General features: G+C 41.7%; 1 protein-coding gene and 1 pseudogene across 1 annotated transcript; both read right to left on the reverse strand.

Moving 5' to 3' along the window:
* Positions 1-1,767: 1,767 nt before the first annotated feature.
* Positions 1,768-3,391, reverse strand: LOC117841569 (peroxidase P7-like; annotated as a pseudogene).
* A 6,281-nt stretch (positions 3,392-9,672) lies between these two features.
* On the reverse strand, positions 9,673-11,130 carry LOC117841570 (cationic peroxidase 1). The gene is made up of 3 exons (XM_034721989.2): positions 10,820-11,130; positions 10,529-10,741; positions 9,673-10,414 (listed from the first exon to the last, which is right to left on the reverse strand). Exons 1-3 carry the CDS (start codon positions 11,042-11,044, stop codon positions 9,911-9,913), a joined length of 942 nt encoding a protein of 313 aa, XP_034577880.1. The 5' UTR covers positions 11,045-11,130; the 3' UTR covers positions 9,673-9,910.
* Between the last annotated feature and the right edge of the window lie 7,303 nt (positions 11,131-18,433).

An 18,433-nucleotide genomic window follows, 5' to 3' on the forward strand; every position in this document is an offset into this window, starting at 1 on the left:
CATAATGCCCCAAAAACCACAAGATCAAGATCATCAACATCTCCAAATCATTCTATGAGAAGCTACTATTGTCATCGAGATTTTTGCTCGATCTTAGAAAAAAATGGTAGAATATTTTTGGATATTCAAAATCCCCATAAAGTCTACGTTCCAACGAATCAAGAATCAAGGCAATCAGAGATTTCTACAAGCGGTTATGGCCAAATCATTGAACATCGCGCGTCAGTTCTGGGCAGCGCGCAGTGCTAAAATAAAACGGGCATAACTCTCTTATTTGAACTCCGTTTTAGATGAAATTTTTTTCAAATTTCATGGAACTCGCGAATTTCACTGATTTTCGGTGACCAAAAACATAAGAAAAATAAAATTTAAAATCCACTGGGACCAAGATTTATTTGTTGGAACTATTATGGTTAAGAGTATGTATGTTTTGTTTTGCAGCCCTCCATTTTCTATCGTAGAATTCTTGCAGTGGAGAAGAAATTATCTAATTAATTTATAATTATAACTTATATGGCACAAACTATATTCGGGTGGCAAGACTTTATTATAGAAAAGTAAATGAACATTTTTTTAAGAAGGCCTTCAATTGAAACCTAGCTAAGCCCAGTCCATTCTCTTTTCCTCTCTGTGGCCATGTTACTCTACCTTTGGGCCACAACTCTCAGCCCATCTCTTGGGCCAGTAATAACTCATTGCTAGCCAGTGTGACGATTTCCATTACAGTGATCCTACAAGTATAGCGATATGTTTTATCGTACCGCTTCTCCTCTAGTTGAACAAGGACGAAAAACATGGCCAATACGTTCCACCGGTGACCTACATCACAAAAAGTACTCTCTCTCGCCCCCCCCTCCCCCCTCTCACTCTCTCTAATTTTAGATTGTTTTGACTACATGATTTTTCTATGCACCTAAATATACGTTATGTCTAGATATATAGCAAAATAGATGTATCTAGAAAAGCTAAAATGACCTACGATTTGGAACAGATGAAGTAACTCAGTTAGACGCATCAGTTTAGTTTAGGTGATCCAATGATATAAAGTAGCTACTCTAACAAAAATTTCTAATAACATATAACTTTCAAACATATCGGTCCTACATAGAGAAAGACCTACAACTATTTCCCTTTCTATATTCTTAATGTGAGGGAAAATAATTTCCCATATCATTTTATTGGATTACATATTCATTCATACTTTTCTAAAATATTTCATTCAAATTTAAGGTCTTAAAAGTTAGATTTCATGTACTTTTCCTTGAATTGTATTAGCCATGGAATTTTTTCTTACATGTGTACTTATAAAAGGCAATCCTTAAATTTTTTCTAGCCGACAGATCTTAAGATTGAAGGTCTCAACATAGACGCATGTCACCTACCACTAAAGAAATAGTGTTGTTAGTTCTTCCAATAAATCTGAGGGAAAACAAGTGCACATTCTTCATCTAGCACTTGAGTCTAGGTGGACATTTTATACAACAAGGAACCTAACCGAGTGTTTCTCACATGACATTTTTAGTTGTACCCCTTCCTTTTTTCTCTTTATTTTAGGGTATATTATAGGATTTATAAAGAGGTCAATCTTTGTAAGTTTTGACCAATGATTATATTCACACAAGTGTATAGGAACTGCATTCATATTCCATATATCTTCATTATTACATATCAATTTTTTAATGTATTCGGAGAGAAAATAATGGTCAAAGTTTGTTTCCAAAGACATTTTCTAATGGTAATATGCCTTGCATAAAAAAGGAAGGAGAATTAGACATTGAATCTCGATTTAATTGTACTTCGGAACCGACTAAATATTCTTTTTATGGATGTTAAATAAATATGGTTTTTATTACTAGAAAATGGATACCATTTCTCCGAAGCGTATTAGACATCAATTTGCTTTTGAACTAACAGCTTGCGTGCATGTGGCCGGCCTCTCAGCTGTTGAGACAACCCCAAATGATGACCAGCAACAATGAGCTGCTGCTGTTAGTTAACCACAGTACAGTTGGCTCTGATCTGACCGGCAGTTCCGGTGAGCGGGTTGATGTTCCCCATCTTGACCATTGCCGTGACGAAGTCGGCGAAGAAGGCGGCGCTGTTGGAGCCGTACTTCTTCACCAGCGCATCCTGCGAGCCGCCGTTGTAGAGCTCCTGGTCGGAGTGGAGCAGGCCTTTGTTCTTGAGCAGGTCCCCGTAGTAGGCGTTGTCGAAGGTGAGCTGCGTCGCCACGTCGAGCGCCGCCAGGACGGTGTCGTTGATGCCCTGCGTCGCTGGGCAGTCGCTCTGGCGCAGCTTAGCGAACTGTTGATGTTGTTGTCGTTGTAGATGCGGTCGCGGTAGACCTGGCACTGCGCGAAGCCGACGGTGTGCGCGCCGGAGAGCGCCGTCATGTCCTGCGCGCTCAGGCCCTTGCTGCTGAACGCCGCGATGAGCGTGCTGAGGCTGGCGAACGGCGAGGGGAGGTCGCTGTTCGCTTGGTCCCGGCTCGCCGTCGTCGAGTCGCGCCGGCCGAGGGATACGTTCCAGGTTGGTCCGTTGAGCTGCAATCATTAACGAGCGTAAATGGGGCATGCGACGAGGGAATCGAATCAAGTATTTTCGTGTGTCGATCTGGCTGTGGCTCGCCGGCGGCGCGCCGGGCACGAACCAGCACGGTGCCGTCCCTCGCGGCGAGGGCGACGATGTCGGCGCAAGAGACGACGCCGGTGCAGCTGGCCTCGACGGCGGCCTTGACATTGTTGATGACGTCGTAGCCGCGAACGGAGTTGGCGTTCGGGAAGGCGGTTTTCTCGCCGACGAAGGTCCCCGGCACGTCGTCGAGAAGAATCGAGGCGTCGCAGCCCTGCACAGCGTACCAAATGTCACACCAATTCATCGATCGTTCCATGACGGTATTATAATCTGGGGAGAATACTGCTTGTTGATTACGAGAGGGCACAGTACAAGCATATATATGGGACTCGTCAATACCTGAACGAAGCAGTCGTGGAAGAAGAGGCGGACAAGGGAGGCGCCCATGCGGCGGTCGGCGGCGATGGCGTTAGACACGACGGAGCGCACGATGGACTGCAGTGACGGGCAGCTCGTGTCGTAGAACGACGTCGAGAGCTGGCCGTAGGCAGCGGAGGAGCGGAGAAGAAGGACGAGGAACAGGCAATGCCCGGTCGTGAACGAAGCCATGGCGTGTCACAAATTGTTGGAAGCTTAGCCAAGGTCCCTGCTGGTTAGTCTTTGCTAGCTAGCTAGGGCTTAATTCCTTGCGAGTTGCGACTGCTGGCATTAGCTGATGAGATGGTGTCCGTGTGCGTGATGTCCTATTTATAGTGCTCTTCCGTTGCATGTAAATGGGGTAGCTTCTGCTTCTCGCTCCTACCCATGTGAATCTAGGACAACTTATACGATACCGTACTGCATATAGTTGCAGAGATGATCTGTGTTTTCATAGTTTTGTCCTGAATTCCCGTATCCGTCGCTGTTAAAGTACAATTGCAACCATCTTCCGGCGGTATCCGTAAACAAAAACTAATCATTCTTCTCCCAACAGAATTTTGGTTAGGTTTCTTGTCATATAAACTGTTCATTAATATTTGGGCTCAAGTGTTCGAACTAGTATGACCGCTAATATTTTTCTAGATTTATTGCAGAATAAACAATAATATTTTTAATGGTAAACAACATGTTTATCCATTGCAAAGCATTTATGGTGACTTCGCCAATTTCAAGAGCTATCAGCCAAATCTCTCTAGGTGCTAAGAGAGGAAGGGTCGCATGCATATATGTTAATGTCTATGCTTTGTGCCGCATGTTTTGCAAATATTTGAGTGGGGTGATGAGCTAGCCTACATCAAAGTATCACCCATTCCTGACACTTGAATTTCCATCCTAATCGTTAGATCTGCAAACGTCTATAGCATGTTTCTTCCCCCTAAACTCTTAGGGTAGTCTCTCAACCCAAGACATTAGTCATTTCCATAAATTTCACATCATCAAGAAATTAGTATTAGACACTATTCTTCCAATGCAAACACCACTATTTCATACTTGCATTTAATACTACTCATCTCTCATTATATCTTGGATGGTGTGTAGAAACTAGGTCTCATGCAAGACTTGATTTCCTTTTCTTTCTTCATTTACTCCCTTGCCATATCATCTTTTATCCTAGGTAGCAGTTCATTTAATTCTATGGACATCATCCTAGTCATTGGGTTGGTACTGCTCTTGTGACTCAAAGCCACAAGAAGATTTTCCAACACCTTCGCCTCCATTAATTGCACAGTTATTCGCATGTCCTCGCTGGCTCCCTCTAGCACCGGATTCACCCGTACCCACATGCTAATCCGTTGAAGTAAGTTTTAATTTCCCTACCCTAAATCTCTCCCCTACATGAATAGATGCACACACAATCACCCACTCATGAATAATAAGCGTAGACAAATCCGACCCTTGTGAGCATGCACAGTTCCGAAAGAATGAGCGGTCAGATCTTAAAGTTGACGAAGACAAAAAAAATATTTTGCTGTCAAAGGGCACATCGCTTACCAAATTAAAAGTATAGGGCTGTTAATTTCTAGAATAAATTAAAAAACTTAATTTCTAGAATAAATTAAAAAAAAATTAAGAACATTATTTGCCGAGTCTTCGAGGACTCAAACCCTCAACCCAGTTGACACATATACAATTAATGGACCTTGTAGCCTTGCTGGAAAACTCAGCCTCTCCCTGCATATATTATGTATACATGATTTTAGTTGGGTGATGATAAGAAAAAGAATATCATAAGAAATAATAATCCAGGGCAGGTACTGTTATACGTAAATCACATGCTAACCTGTGGAACTGAGTTTTAATTTCCCTACTCACAACCTCTCCCTGCCGGTCATCCTACAAATGCTCTGTCACCAGATTAAATGTGTTATCTGAAGGTTATGATATATAGGCCCGACGAATCATATATCCCATAAGAAACCAGCAGCTGCGATGTTTCTAGCTTTCCATTCTGCGATGAGCGCCCTTGACATTTTCTTACCACCAAATAATGAGCGACAAAATAAAAGTAAAGAGCGCAGCTCATAACCAGGGTGTTTTCTGTTTTAATTTTCAGCAGCCAGAGCATGCAGTGATCGATCGAGGCCGCCAACCGAAGCATGCAACCTTAGCTATAATCCGATGGAAATGCTTTGATTTGCGCGCGGCGGGGGAAGATGCTGCTTTGCATGTGCTCCCAACACAAGCACAGTAGTATGCGCGGCGGCGGCGAATCCGCTTCGCAATCGTAGCTCTCGCGCGCGGTCAACTGAACACGAAGATCATTATCGAAGCTAGGGAATGTTGACCTTGATTGTTAAATGCATGGAATATGAATATATCGCACCTACACCACAGCAACATGCACATGCAAGCGTAACTTGCGCGTGCAGGGGAGCTATGAACCAACGCGCCACCAGCCACTAGCTATTATTCCTGCCTGGCCACCTTGAGGAATAACAAGACTGAATTATAAGTAAACTATATCGAGCTGGCTGCTGCTTGTAATTTTATTTTTCTTTATCATCACGCAACTATAATCATATATATACGTAATATATGCAAGTTGTGGCGACGGCCGGCTGGGAGGGATTGGGTTTTCAAGCTAAGGCTATAAGGTCAAATAATTATATACATGTGAACTGGGTTCAGGGTTCAAGTCCTTGACTCACGTAGGTACTCACGTTCTAAATTTATTCCAGAAATTAATGACGCTATTTGTTCAGTATAATAGATGATGAGTCCCTTGACAATATCCAAGGTCTATTAAAGGTCAGAGAAGATCTTCTGGGATTGTGGAACATTCAAAATAAAGGATGGCACACAAATTAGATTTTGGGAAGACACTTGAGCGTGGGCTAAACTCTTGAGTGTGGGCTAAACTCTTAAGGAGCAATTTCCTAGTTTGTACAATATAGCCTACTACCCACACACACATTACCGTGACAAGTGTTTTGAATCAAATGCTGACAAATATATCCTTTTGGAGAGCCATAGTTGGGGACAAGCTTATGGATTGGCGTAGCCTAGTAGCTAAAATGTCTCACTTCCAACTCTCTAATGAAAAGGACATTTTTACTTGGGGCTTACACAGAACTGGCAATCAATACTTGATTAACCAAGGAACCCCTTTCACCAGTAATTTCATCTAGAAACTTGAGCTACCTTTGAAAATTAAGATCCTCCTTTGTAATCTGAACAAAGGATAACTCAGCTAAATGGAATTGGATTGGGAGTCAAAAGTTTGTTTCTGTGATTCTAATGAAATAATTAAACACTTGTTTTTGATTGTCAACATACTAAAATCATTGGAGAATTGTTCAGATAGCTACCGGGCTAACCCCAACTAGATATGTTAATCACATGCTTGGACATTGGTTAACAGGCATTGGGAAGAAAGAACAAAGTTTGCTTTTTGCGGGGGCTGCAGCCCTTGTGTGGGTAATTTGGTGCACTCACAATGATCTAATCTTTGAGAAAAAAATATTTTACTTCTTTCATGCAGGCTACCTTCAGGGGAACGTATTGGCTACGATTTTGGGTTGCAATGAGGACACAAGGGAGATTATTCGTTTGGCAAGCAGGGCAATGGAGATAGTTGCTTTGGATATTTTCATCAAGAATGGATGGAGAAACAATAATAAAATCACTTTAATTGTTTTTGATCATGTGTGTGTTCAATTCCCTTAGTTGTGTAATCAACGGTATGGCTGGAAATTGTAAAAATAAGCAGCGTGCACTTGCAGAGGCAGGATTTAGTTCTTTTTCTAAAAAGAATCCAAGGTGTTTGCCGTGACTTTGCCAATTTTAGGATCGGTCGGCTCATTTTTTTCGGAACTGCTTTTACGAGGTAGAATTTGCATGCATATATTAATAGGTTAGGTGAATGCGCACTGTGATTCAAATTAAAAAAAAAGATTGCATATGTGTAAGTGGCCGCCGTTCCTCAGCTGTCTCCTTTGTATGCCTTAAGTATTTCCTAGATGGGCCGGCACTGCATGCTACGGAAACCAGGCCCGACATTGATTTAGCCTCATGATTTGAAACATTTTATTGTTCTGCGCTGGCCCAATATTGGTTCATTGGCCCGTGTACCGACCTTGTGTAGTTTTCAGATCAAGTGTCCAAATCAAACTCTTGCACTTTGTATGCTTGATAACATATTTGAAATTAGATTACGGTTAACTGTATTTGGATGGCTTTCCACGTGGACTATTTTTTTAAGGTGAGTGGGGTCTGCTTCCTCCGTCTCAAAAGATTGTTCATTTAGCCTTCAAAACTTGTCCAAAAAAGTGTCTATATAACTTTCAGACAATCCAACAAAGGCTCTCGTAATACTTTATGGCTGTTAACAAATCGATCATTTACTCCACCATCGATGCCCGAACTAGACTCACTAAATAAGGAAGGCTAATAGGTCTGACAATTACTGCAAGTGTGCATACATAATCTCGGTAATCCATCCAATTAATCCATCCAATTAAGAAGAGTTATTAGAGATACTTTTAACTTTTAGTATTGCTACTATCTTGTCTAAAATTTTCTAAACGAACAGTCTTTATGGGATGGAGGGAGTAGTTTTAAAGTCTCGTCACACGGAACACAAATTTGATTTGAACGACATCTGGTTTGGAAACTATAGATTTATTTGTTTTAAATCTCTCTTTACATGTTCCTTCTCGAGGTGCGTGGCCTGGCAGATGGCCCACAATATCCTTCCGTGACAGGTGCATACAGCATACCCCAGTCGCGTGCACGACCCGTAGTACTCCGAAATCCAGTTAGCGGAGAAAATGTGTAGTCATTGGGGAAAAATTACTCTATTCATTTGAGATTATAAAGACTTATGCTTGTTTTGAAATCACAACACCATCAAACAAAAACTTAGAAAATTAGAAAACAGGTAGTGACCATAAAATTAGAAAACTTTTTGTGTGCTACGTGGCAGCTATACAGTCATCAACAATCGAGCTTTTGTGATGCTTACTAGACTGGATAATGACGAAAACGAGTGTCATAAAATTTGTGATAAAAAAGGATCATCTCAAGATCTATGATAAAAAAGACATGTTTCATCACAGATCATAATTTAACATGCATGCATAATAGGTGGTGAAATTTTTTTTATCACGTAGCATCACGTATTTCGTAAGATGACAAAGTTTTTAGGTTAATCTGACATAAATGAAATTTCACATAAGGTCACATGTTACAGTGACCACCAATTTTACCGTGTGCATGGTACTACTATTTGAGCCTCAGACCGAGAAAAGATTACGATTGAGACATAAGGCCCTCCACTGTCTTGAGAATTTGTGATCTACATGCACGTGCGAGATGGACTCACAATTACAACTACATCTGCCTTTATCTCTAAAAGAATAACAATATTTATGATATCAAATTAGCGGAGTGGTTTTGCTGCGGAGCGAGGCCCGCGGGAGCTGGTGGGATGGAGGGAGGAACGCGGCAGAGGAGCTCGTGCCAGCAGCAGTCCTCGCGGCTGAACAGGAGCACAGGTACCACGTCCTCGCCGCGCTCGCCAATGCTGTCACTCTCACCCTGCGCTGGTTGCTCCTCGTAGCCTCCGCGCCCGCGAGAATCGTCCCGGCACCTCGCGTCCTTCCCCCTGCTCCTGATCTGGGACGCGCTGTTCCATCACGCGCCAATGTCCAAGCGGATTATCTGCCATTGACGGACTTTATCACGCAACTTAAGAGCAGCAGCAGCTAGTGGTAAATAAGCTATCTTCAATAAAATTAAGAGCATATGAGAGAAGAGGAGTCCATGGACCATGGATTTTACCCGTGCTTGTTGCAAATTGTTGACCGGCGGCGATTGATTTGGCCGGCAGCGCTGGTTGCATGAGCGAGCAGTGAGAGAAAGCAAGGAAATCGCTGGCTTGGCCAGCGTGGATCCCTGCCGCGGCTGCTAGCTCCAGCTCCACCGCGAGTCTTGCCACCGTTGCGAGCCCTGCGGCCGCGAGGTCCTGCCCCGCCGCAAGTCTTGCCCCCGCCGCTCGCCTTGCTCCATGGCCTACGTGGACAGGCGGCGCAGGGAGCAGCTTGGCCGGGGGCGCTGACGGGCGACGCGGGGAGACGGGCGGCCAGGCGCACGGACGGGCGGCGCAGGGAGCCGGGTGGCTAGGGCCGCGGACGAGTCACAACTGCAGCAGGTGGAGAAGGGGAGGGTAGAAGAAAGATCTGAGAAGTGGGCTCACGCCAGCGTGGCATGCCACAGTGGCAAAACCGTCATGCGAAACCACCCAGGGGATAATTTGAGTGGTATTGCATAGTTTAAAGTCTACAAAATCCACTTTTGTAGTTTGAGGGTGAAGTAGTCCGCTTGTAATAGGTTGGGGGTTATATAAACTTTTTTCCAATTAGAATAATTAGGGATCATTGGGAGGGCTTACTTCATCAGTGAAGAAAAAAAAAACATCTAGTTTACTTTTGTTTTGATTGGTGGAACGACTTGACGATATTGTACCTCAAGGTGCGTGGAACATGTGAAGTTGAAGCCACTATAAACCCTCCCCAATGAGATCTTAGATATGCTATGAAACACTATTTTCATAGCCCACTTATTTGATGTGGTAAATTTTAGTACTCTTTTTATAAACATTTACAAAATTTAAGGTAGTTTGACTTAAAACTCTTACTCATAAAAGAGGAAGGAAGAGCGCGGTAAACTGCACTTACACGATCCACGCACTCGAAACACTAGAAGCCACCGAGAGACTCGTGGTAAACTGCTGTCCCTTTGCGAACGCGACGACTCACCGCGCACAGACGCAAAAATTAAATTAAATCGGTACACATAGTAGACGGTAGACCGGATCGTTGTACTCAGCGGCTAGCACCGGTCAACGGCAACACAGCTAGTTATTGAGCACCCTCCTGCAGTCGGTCCTGATCTGACCGTTCGTTCCGGTGAGGACGCCCAACCGCGACATCCTCTCCATCGCGATCGCGAAGTCGCGGAAGAAGGTAGTCTGGTTGGATTTGTACTCCTCCACGAACACCTTCACGTCCTCGCGGCTCGTGAGCACCCGGTCGGAGTGCAGCAGGCCGCGCTCCGGCAGGTTGCCGTAGTAGCTGTTGTCGAAGACCTCAGGCGTCTGCACGTCGAGCGGCCCCGGCGTGCCGTTCAGCAGGCATCGTGCTTGCTGGTTTTGTTCGGCGAATTGGCATTGTGCCCGGCCGATGGTGTGCGCGCCGGAGAGCGCCACCAGATCTCTCGCGTTGAAGCCCTTGTTCTGGAACTTTTCGATGAGCTCGTCGAGGTTGGAGTTCGGCCCCGGGAGGGCGGTGTTCGCTGCGGTCACGTTCGCCGTCGTCGAGTCGCGACGGCCGAGCAACAGCGGCCAGGTTGGTCCCTTGAGCTACAAACGCCGCAACGACGATTGAAATATGCATGGATGTGTTAATATAAGCAGCTACATATAAAGCAACTACACGTTTTTGCATGGTAGGTATATGTCATGTTAAGCTCTTACTTCGACGACGGCTGCCCGCGTGGCGAGGGCGAGGATGTCGGCGCAGGAGACGACGCCGCGGCAAGCCTTCTCGACCTCGCCCTTGATCCGGTCGATGACCTCGAAACCGCGTAGGGAGTTGCGGTTGGGGTCGGCTTGCTTCTCGCTCGAGTCTATTATTCTTCCCTTTGTCACGTCCGCGTTCATGTCCAGAAGAACAGAGGCGTCGCAGCCCTACATTATTCACAACCAAATAAGTGAATGTCATATATGATACCTTGAGTGGTTTTCAGGATCGCGCACGGTATATACCTGAGGTAAGCAGTCGTGGAAGAAGAGCCGAAGGAGGGAGGCGCCCATCCGGGGATCGCCGCCTCGGGGTCTTGACAAGGCACGAGACACCTCCTCTTTAACGATTGTACCCAACTTCGAGCAATTTTTGGCGTAGAAGTCCTCCGAGAGCTGCCCATAGGCGGCGGAGGAGAGAAGGAGAAGAGCAAGAAGGAAGCAATGGCCGCCGGCGGTGGACGAAGCCATGGTGCTCGCACGGAGTCGGGTAAGCCCTGCTAGCTAGCTAGGCGACTGCCTTCGTTTGCTGGTACTGGCACGAGCTCAGATGTCTGTATGGTGGCCTTATTTATAGTGCCGTTTCGTTGCATACCTGATTATTGGACTGATTTGCCTAATTCTCCCCCAATGTCCATGTGGAAGAGATCTGGTAAAGTTATACGATGTGTGATCATTATGTCCTGAATGTTCTGCAACCGTTAGTTGTTGCGTAGGGTACAACTACAAGCAGTTTGCCAGCCTGCAGATTGATCAAATATTAGGATGTTATAATCTTTTGCTCCCATTTTGCTCGCCATTGTATTATGAATGCACTGACCTCTCAAATTGTGATCCAACCATGTATGCTTATTCACCTCATTTGATGACCACTATCTTCACGCATCTAGCCACAGCAATGGTGGTAAGTCAGAAATTACCAAACAAGACTACTTTTCCCCAACAACAAATAGAACACGCGATAGAGGTTTTGACTAAAACGCTATAGCTCGTGCACGCATGTCATAATGACCCAAGAAACCCAACAACAGTACGACGTGCCTGTGGAGCGGCCAGCATTCTCATCATATGCTGGCAACTCGCAGGTCGTCGCCTCCAGCTTCAACGTGCTAGCATGTTGCCAAGGCTCGTGTGACACGCGGTTTACTAAACTACTCCTGATAAGCTGACCTGACAATAAGCTAATCTGCTATATGCCAAATTGCCAAGCCAACCTCGGTTATATATACATGCACAATGCCAAGTACCTTGAGCAACTTACAGTAATTTTAGGTGATGTTTGGTTATTAACTCAAATGTAATATAATCTGGTTACTGAAGGTAACGAATCCCATTACATATGTTTGGTTGCGGTGGGTTGTAATCAATTGACACTATAATCGAATCCCTTACCTAAATAATATCTATACAAGCTTGTTACCCTTCCTCCCCCACCGTAATCAGATACAACACCCACACTGTAATCTGATTACGTTACCAGAGTGCAACCAAACAACTCATTCCGCCACCAAATATATTGTTATCTGATTCACTTTGCGTTTACATTACCTTAGCACAAACCAAACACTATCCTATACATCTGTCCACTCCATCTAGCCTGGCTGGCTCGGAGAAGCACTTGTTGCGTGCAACTAACATTCATATAGATGCAGTTGTGTGTGGGTTGATGACTATGAAAAAGAAAATGTAGCTAAATTAGACAACTCAACGTAATCCTTCATATCCATTTGTTTAATACTATTCATAATGAACTGCCTGTGCATTATTTGCTGGGACCAGTCAAGTTCTTTTTTTTTTATTTTGCAGCAAGCAGAGAATTGCACAGCCAGCCAAATGTATACACATAAAAAGCCACTAGTTACTCTTTTTTTTCAATCTATATATACGAACCTTACTGTTTACGAGAGGTCAGGGCTGATTTCTAGCATCCTGGGCATCTTTTGTAGTTTTGTTGATAACATAAATATGGTTTCCATGCACACCAAAATATCAAATTCCTTTTTCTACTTCTGTGAAACAACAGTGAATAACACTTCTAATCCAAGTTGATGTTGTCCAAGAAGCACTAATCAAATTTTAATGATCTTGGCCACTATTTTATACAACAAATTACTTATATTTTTTAATATGCAATGATATTGTTTCCTCAGTGTTACATACATATGTATCGTTAATTACAATTTTATCATTTTTGTTAATATATATGTTGAAAAGCTAAGTAGCTAAAGTGTACAAGGAGACTGATCGACCTATCTATTTACATAATAAAATATCTGCAAAATATGAACAAGTGTTGCCTATGAAAAGAACAAATTTATTTTATAAAATAAAATATAAAAATCATTTCTATGTTGACATATTACAAAAATTTTGCATACTTTAATTAGTTTTACAATTGTTCATTTTCCATGTTCTCTCTAATGCAAAGAGCAAATTCCCTAGATCTAGCTAGAAATTTTGGGACCAGGGTATGTGTGTCAACCTTTTGAGAGGATATATGACAGTTTTGTAGACACATACTCTAAGAGCTCAGTCAGCTTACTATCGGCCCAGTCCGGGGAAGCAAAGGGCTACCAAGTATGGCCCGCTAGCAGGAGGTTCGGTGGCTTTTCCTTTTTTCCGTTTTCTTTCAACTTCGTGTGTTGTACTGTCATTATTAATCCATCATTCATGAAGGTGTAATATTTCAAAAAATAGTAAGTAAAAGAATTGCTACTCACTCTGGATGGATATTTAGGTAGACCTATTATGGATTTTTGCTAGTGTATAGAAAGAGAATCGTGTGCCACATACATAGGAAAGATAGAACTCCATTCCTTCTCTGGTCCTTTCATGGTCCATGATGTACAAAGGCTAATACAGGAATAGAATTACTTAGGAGCTGGGATGGGATGTAGAGTATAGCCTAGAGTTTCTTGGTAGGAATACAACATTAATAGAATTTGGAATGGGACTTCAGCATTTTCCTCCAGCACCGCTTTGTTTGGGGATGGTTGATTGCTTTTTGATTCTCTAAATCCATGACTAGAAGGCACACTTCTTTTTTATTTTTTTATTTCTTTTTCCCATTTGCGCCGGGTAGTTGATCCACAACCTTACTTATATGTTGGCTTTCTTTAACAATGGAACTGAAACATGCTATAGGCACCTCAATCGCAGCGTGCCTGAGACTTTCCTTCTTCTTTCTCTCATTTCAAGATCATATACACATTTTCTCCTCTTACAATGCAACAACCAAAGCACTAGCCAACTTCTGAAACTTAATTCAAAAATTTTATCAAATTTTCACAAAGGAAGTTGTTTAAATACCTTTCAACATTCTCCAAAACTTTATCCAATAGTTTGGACAGATGTTTTAGTCTAAGAATAAGCTTTTGTATATAATATATACAAAATATTTCTATCATAGTTTTTAAAAGCTTTGTAAAATTTGTCATATGATGTTCTGGGCGAAAAAATTAATCCCCCAGTAAATAAAAATGTGCTAGTTAGGCAAATTGAATGCCCTAGAAGCAAACAACATGAAACTTTTTTCATTTCTCCCACTTAGCCACTGTGAAACAAAAAATGATGGTAGGAAACGGGATAACTAAAAAAATGTTCCAAGCAAAGAGAAAGTGTTTTGAGCAAGAAAAAATGTTTTGATTAGTAGAAGAAATTGTTATGAGCAACAAGAAACATGTTGAGCAAAAACAGTTCTAAGAAAGGAAAAGAATAGTCCCATCACATGAAAAAGTTGAATGTCTCAAAATTTGAAATATATTTGCATACGATCTTATTTTGTTGCATCAATTGCGAGTACATCATGGTGCAAAAATATTTCAAAAAATTGTTTGATTGGAAGAAAATTACATTCAAAGTCTAAAAACACCCTAAAAGTCACATTTGGAACCATGAAAATACAAATGGCCTGATACGAATAGTGTCAAGTTTGGATTCAGTGAGGATGCCGAGGCTGTAGTGGCTCACGATAGTTTGAGACCGGGATGATTAGCATCAGGGGGGACTTGTATGAGATCTATGGTGCACCGTACCAACGATGGCATGTAGATCGAGAGGTTGGGTTTGTGGTGGGGTACACAAAGCAAGAGCGCTCAATCCTCGTGCGGTGGTAGTTCATTTGGGTTTTTGTTTTTAAAACATAAGGTGAATTTATAGAGATGTGGTTTTTATAATGAGTAAAATGGACCACCATACAACAACTTGCAACATTGTATTATTTTTTTCCATCAAGCTAGGTTCAAATAGTGCAATACGGTGCATGAATTTGTCATCTACATGAATGTACAGTCAAAATTGTCTTGTTGGTAGACTTTGCGGACACATTCACACGGGTCACACATTAGGCAAATCGTGCTCTCCCATATTTTTTCCACATGACCCCCTATGTTGCGGACACATTCACACGGGTCGAGCGATGATTGTAAGAAAGTAGCGGCAGGAGAGAAGACGCTTCCCTCTCCTTTGAACTAGATGGAACCACACCAGCGGAACCAGGCGACCTCCCTCCCAACAACGGTAAATCTACATTTTACGAAGCAATCTGTTAGCTCCAGGCCTACGGTACGTAGCAGTTTGCTGGTAGGAATAGGAAGCGAGATGAGGGAGAAGGGACCCACTGCGATCTACCCCGAATCCCTATGGCAGTAGTTGGCCTAGGCTCCACCACCGTTTATGAGGTCGCAGCCTCACATGGCAATCTATCTCTGGCCACGATTCGTAGATGTGTGTTGCTGGAGCTCCATTATGCATTCAGGTGATCGATCTGCGATTGCTAGCTGCTACAGCTCTACTATGCTAGGCTCCCATTGCAATTTAGTCCTTATGTACCAATGCATGCCAACCAATTGCACTTTAGTCTACAACATCAAGGCTACCTGAATTTACAAATTAGATAAGACATTATTGTGTATAATGCCTATCGCTTGGTCCCCGCGTATTGGTTAGTGCCTCTCAAGAGAGATGAATTGTTCCCCTTATCCCAAAACTTGTCCAAGAGAGATGATGCCCTTCAGTTACAAAGCTTTTTTTAATTTTGTTAGAGACGGCAACCAAACAATGGCAGTGTTTGCTTACATTATTTCAGGTCAACATGTCCTTAGATAACATACTGTTTGCGTTTGCATCTCCATATCCGAACCAAACAACAATTGAAGTTCCTTTTTTGTTTTGATTCAGTCATATATGGATATGGTGTGTGTTGTCCAGTCAAATTATAGCACAGTGAAATCAAGTTAATTTTACTAACTTTTTTATTTGGATTCATTATGAATTTTACTATCTTTTCTCAAGAAATCATGTCCCTAATATGCTTCATGTTCATGATCAACTAAGAAACAACTCGAGGCAGCCACCACGTCTACTTCCGGACTCAAGTTTCGTTGAACATCACAAGGATACAATGCCACCTCCAAGAGTACTGCCCACTGTAATGGCAAGAGGCAGTATAAAGAGGGCTAGGGCACTAGACGTGGTGATGGCTCAAGAGTGACCAACAATGACATAGGAGGGCATGGTGGGAGGGCAAGCTGTGCAATACGACATGGTGGGAGGGTTAGCAGCAGAAGAGAATATGGTAACCCGATGCAAAATCCATACATTGAGGAGATGGAAATAACCCAAAAAAATCAGTACATAAACTCATTTATCATTGTTGTAGCCGCAGAAGTTTTAGACCTCACAGTCACGTGACATTAAACCCTTCAGCGGTCCATGTCATGCTGCCACCATGGCAAAATACACTGACTTGGCGTATTTAGGACCGTATATGCAAACACTTAAAACTTGTTGCACGTGAAATAACGTTACAAGTTGTTGTGTGGTGGGTGCAATTTACTCTTATATAATTTTAAACTATGCTTTGGAAGATATTGATATATGTATGTTTGGAAGTTATGACCAGAAGCTTAGGCAAAAACTTCGCATTTATAACTCGATATTCCCACATGTCACCAAAACAGAAAAACAATTTGAACATGCAGCAACGAGCAGGTTGCGGGGCCGGTTGACAGCAAGTGCTTCAATGTTGATTCATGTTTCATCGTGCCATACTTACTGGTTTTACTATAAAAAAGTATGAAACAATGTCTCTTCAGACGCCTAAACAATCACACTCTATATATTTACACTATTCTATTTGATTTGACTCAATATAGTTTTCAACCGAAAGTAGTATATCCACATAGACGGTGGCGGTAGGATATTCTGTCCTCCATTGTCTCAAAGATATTATTTGACCTCTTATTTCTCCTATATTACACTATCCATGATAGTGAATCATGATTGCAATCAATTACTTTTAAACATAAATCAAATATAACAATTTTAAATCAAAACATGTCAGAATATACATATTGGTTACAACTCTAGAACAACATTAGTGATGGTAGATCATCATGTCATGAAATTTTCAGTGTGATGAGGAAAAATTGTTACTAATTTAGGTATTCAGAGACAGTTCTAAACTACCACATCATTAATAACACCAATCAGAGACCCAGCACAAATTCATAGTGATGTGTTGCATCTTCAGTTATCTCTAATCTTACACTAATGACTCATTTTATTTTAGAGTTACTAATATAGGTGTCTCCTTTGTCTGCTTCTGACATAGTGGTATCTATAGATTTTTAAGGTAATTGCTGGTCAAATTCATGATGTTTAAACCTTCAAGTGCTTGGACACCACTACTTGTGAAACCCTCGTCACTGCATGCTCATAAAAAGCTTAATGATCAGTTAGAAACTAGGATTGAAAATCAAACCCATGCGATTTTTCATGCGAAATTATCTATGTGTGCAATTTGTGGGACTCCAACAAATAACCCCTAGCCTCACCCATTATTTCCTTGAGGTCCCATATATGTAAGGTTCATTGTTGATAGCAACGGGAGTTTTACTTATTTTGATATTTGTTGGCCAAAACTTTTGATAGTACTTTGATCATCTGAATGACTTCAAATTTAAAATTTCTCAACTATAAATTATAAATATCATTGTGAGCTACCCGTGCTTCAGCATGGGCTAGTAATTTTGAGATACATAAGTACAATTTATGAAAAAATAGGGCCCATACCTAATAATAAAAAATGCTTATGTTGCTTTCTCTATCGTACTCATAAGATACATACATATATGTATCCAATTATAATAGATTCTATTTACAAAAGCTTTATCCAGTTTTTCACCAATATTAATAATTTTCCTGCTTTGCATCACAACTCTATATGTGTTTGACATAAGTTTAATTGAACCATTTGGGCTATGCGTTTAACACAGAATCGGTATTCTCATCATTTCTTCCACATACATGTATGCATAGTCTACATGGTGACACACATAAATTGCACATGTACCTTTAAGTTAGTATCTTCCATATTAGCAATGGTAAAAAAAAGGTCATTTAGAATAATATTTGGTGTACTTTGAGATATTTTTTATAATGAAAAATGTAGATAAATTTGATCCAGATTTGTGATTACTTTAGGTTATCTCTAATAATGACATATGTTGGTAATTATATGTAAATTTAGGGGTTATTGTAGATAACTTCTTGTGATGACATATAAGGGTAATTTAGATGAATTTTAAGGGGTTACTTTGTTTTTTCATATGGAAAAGTTGGATAAATTAGATATAGATTTAGGGGTACTATTCTTCATAATGGCAGATGCAATAACTATGATGATTAGAATCTGATGACCACATGTTTCTTTTTTTTAATTTCTCTTATTCATCTATTATTCTAGCACGTACTGCGAGGATTAATCACGGAGACTTGAAAAGAAGTCTACAATTACTAATTAGTAAGATTTTTCTTGGTGACTTGTCAAATAAATTATACTTTTTGAAAACTGTGAAA

The sequence above is a fragment of the Setaria viridis genome, chromosome 1 (assembly GCF_005286985.2).
Source record: "Setaria viridis chromosome 1, Setaria_viridis_v4.0, whole genome shotgun sequence".
Lineage (NCBI taxonomy): Eukaryota > Viridiplantae > Streptophyta > Magnoliopsida > Poales > Poaceae > Setaria > Setaria viridis.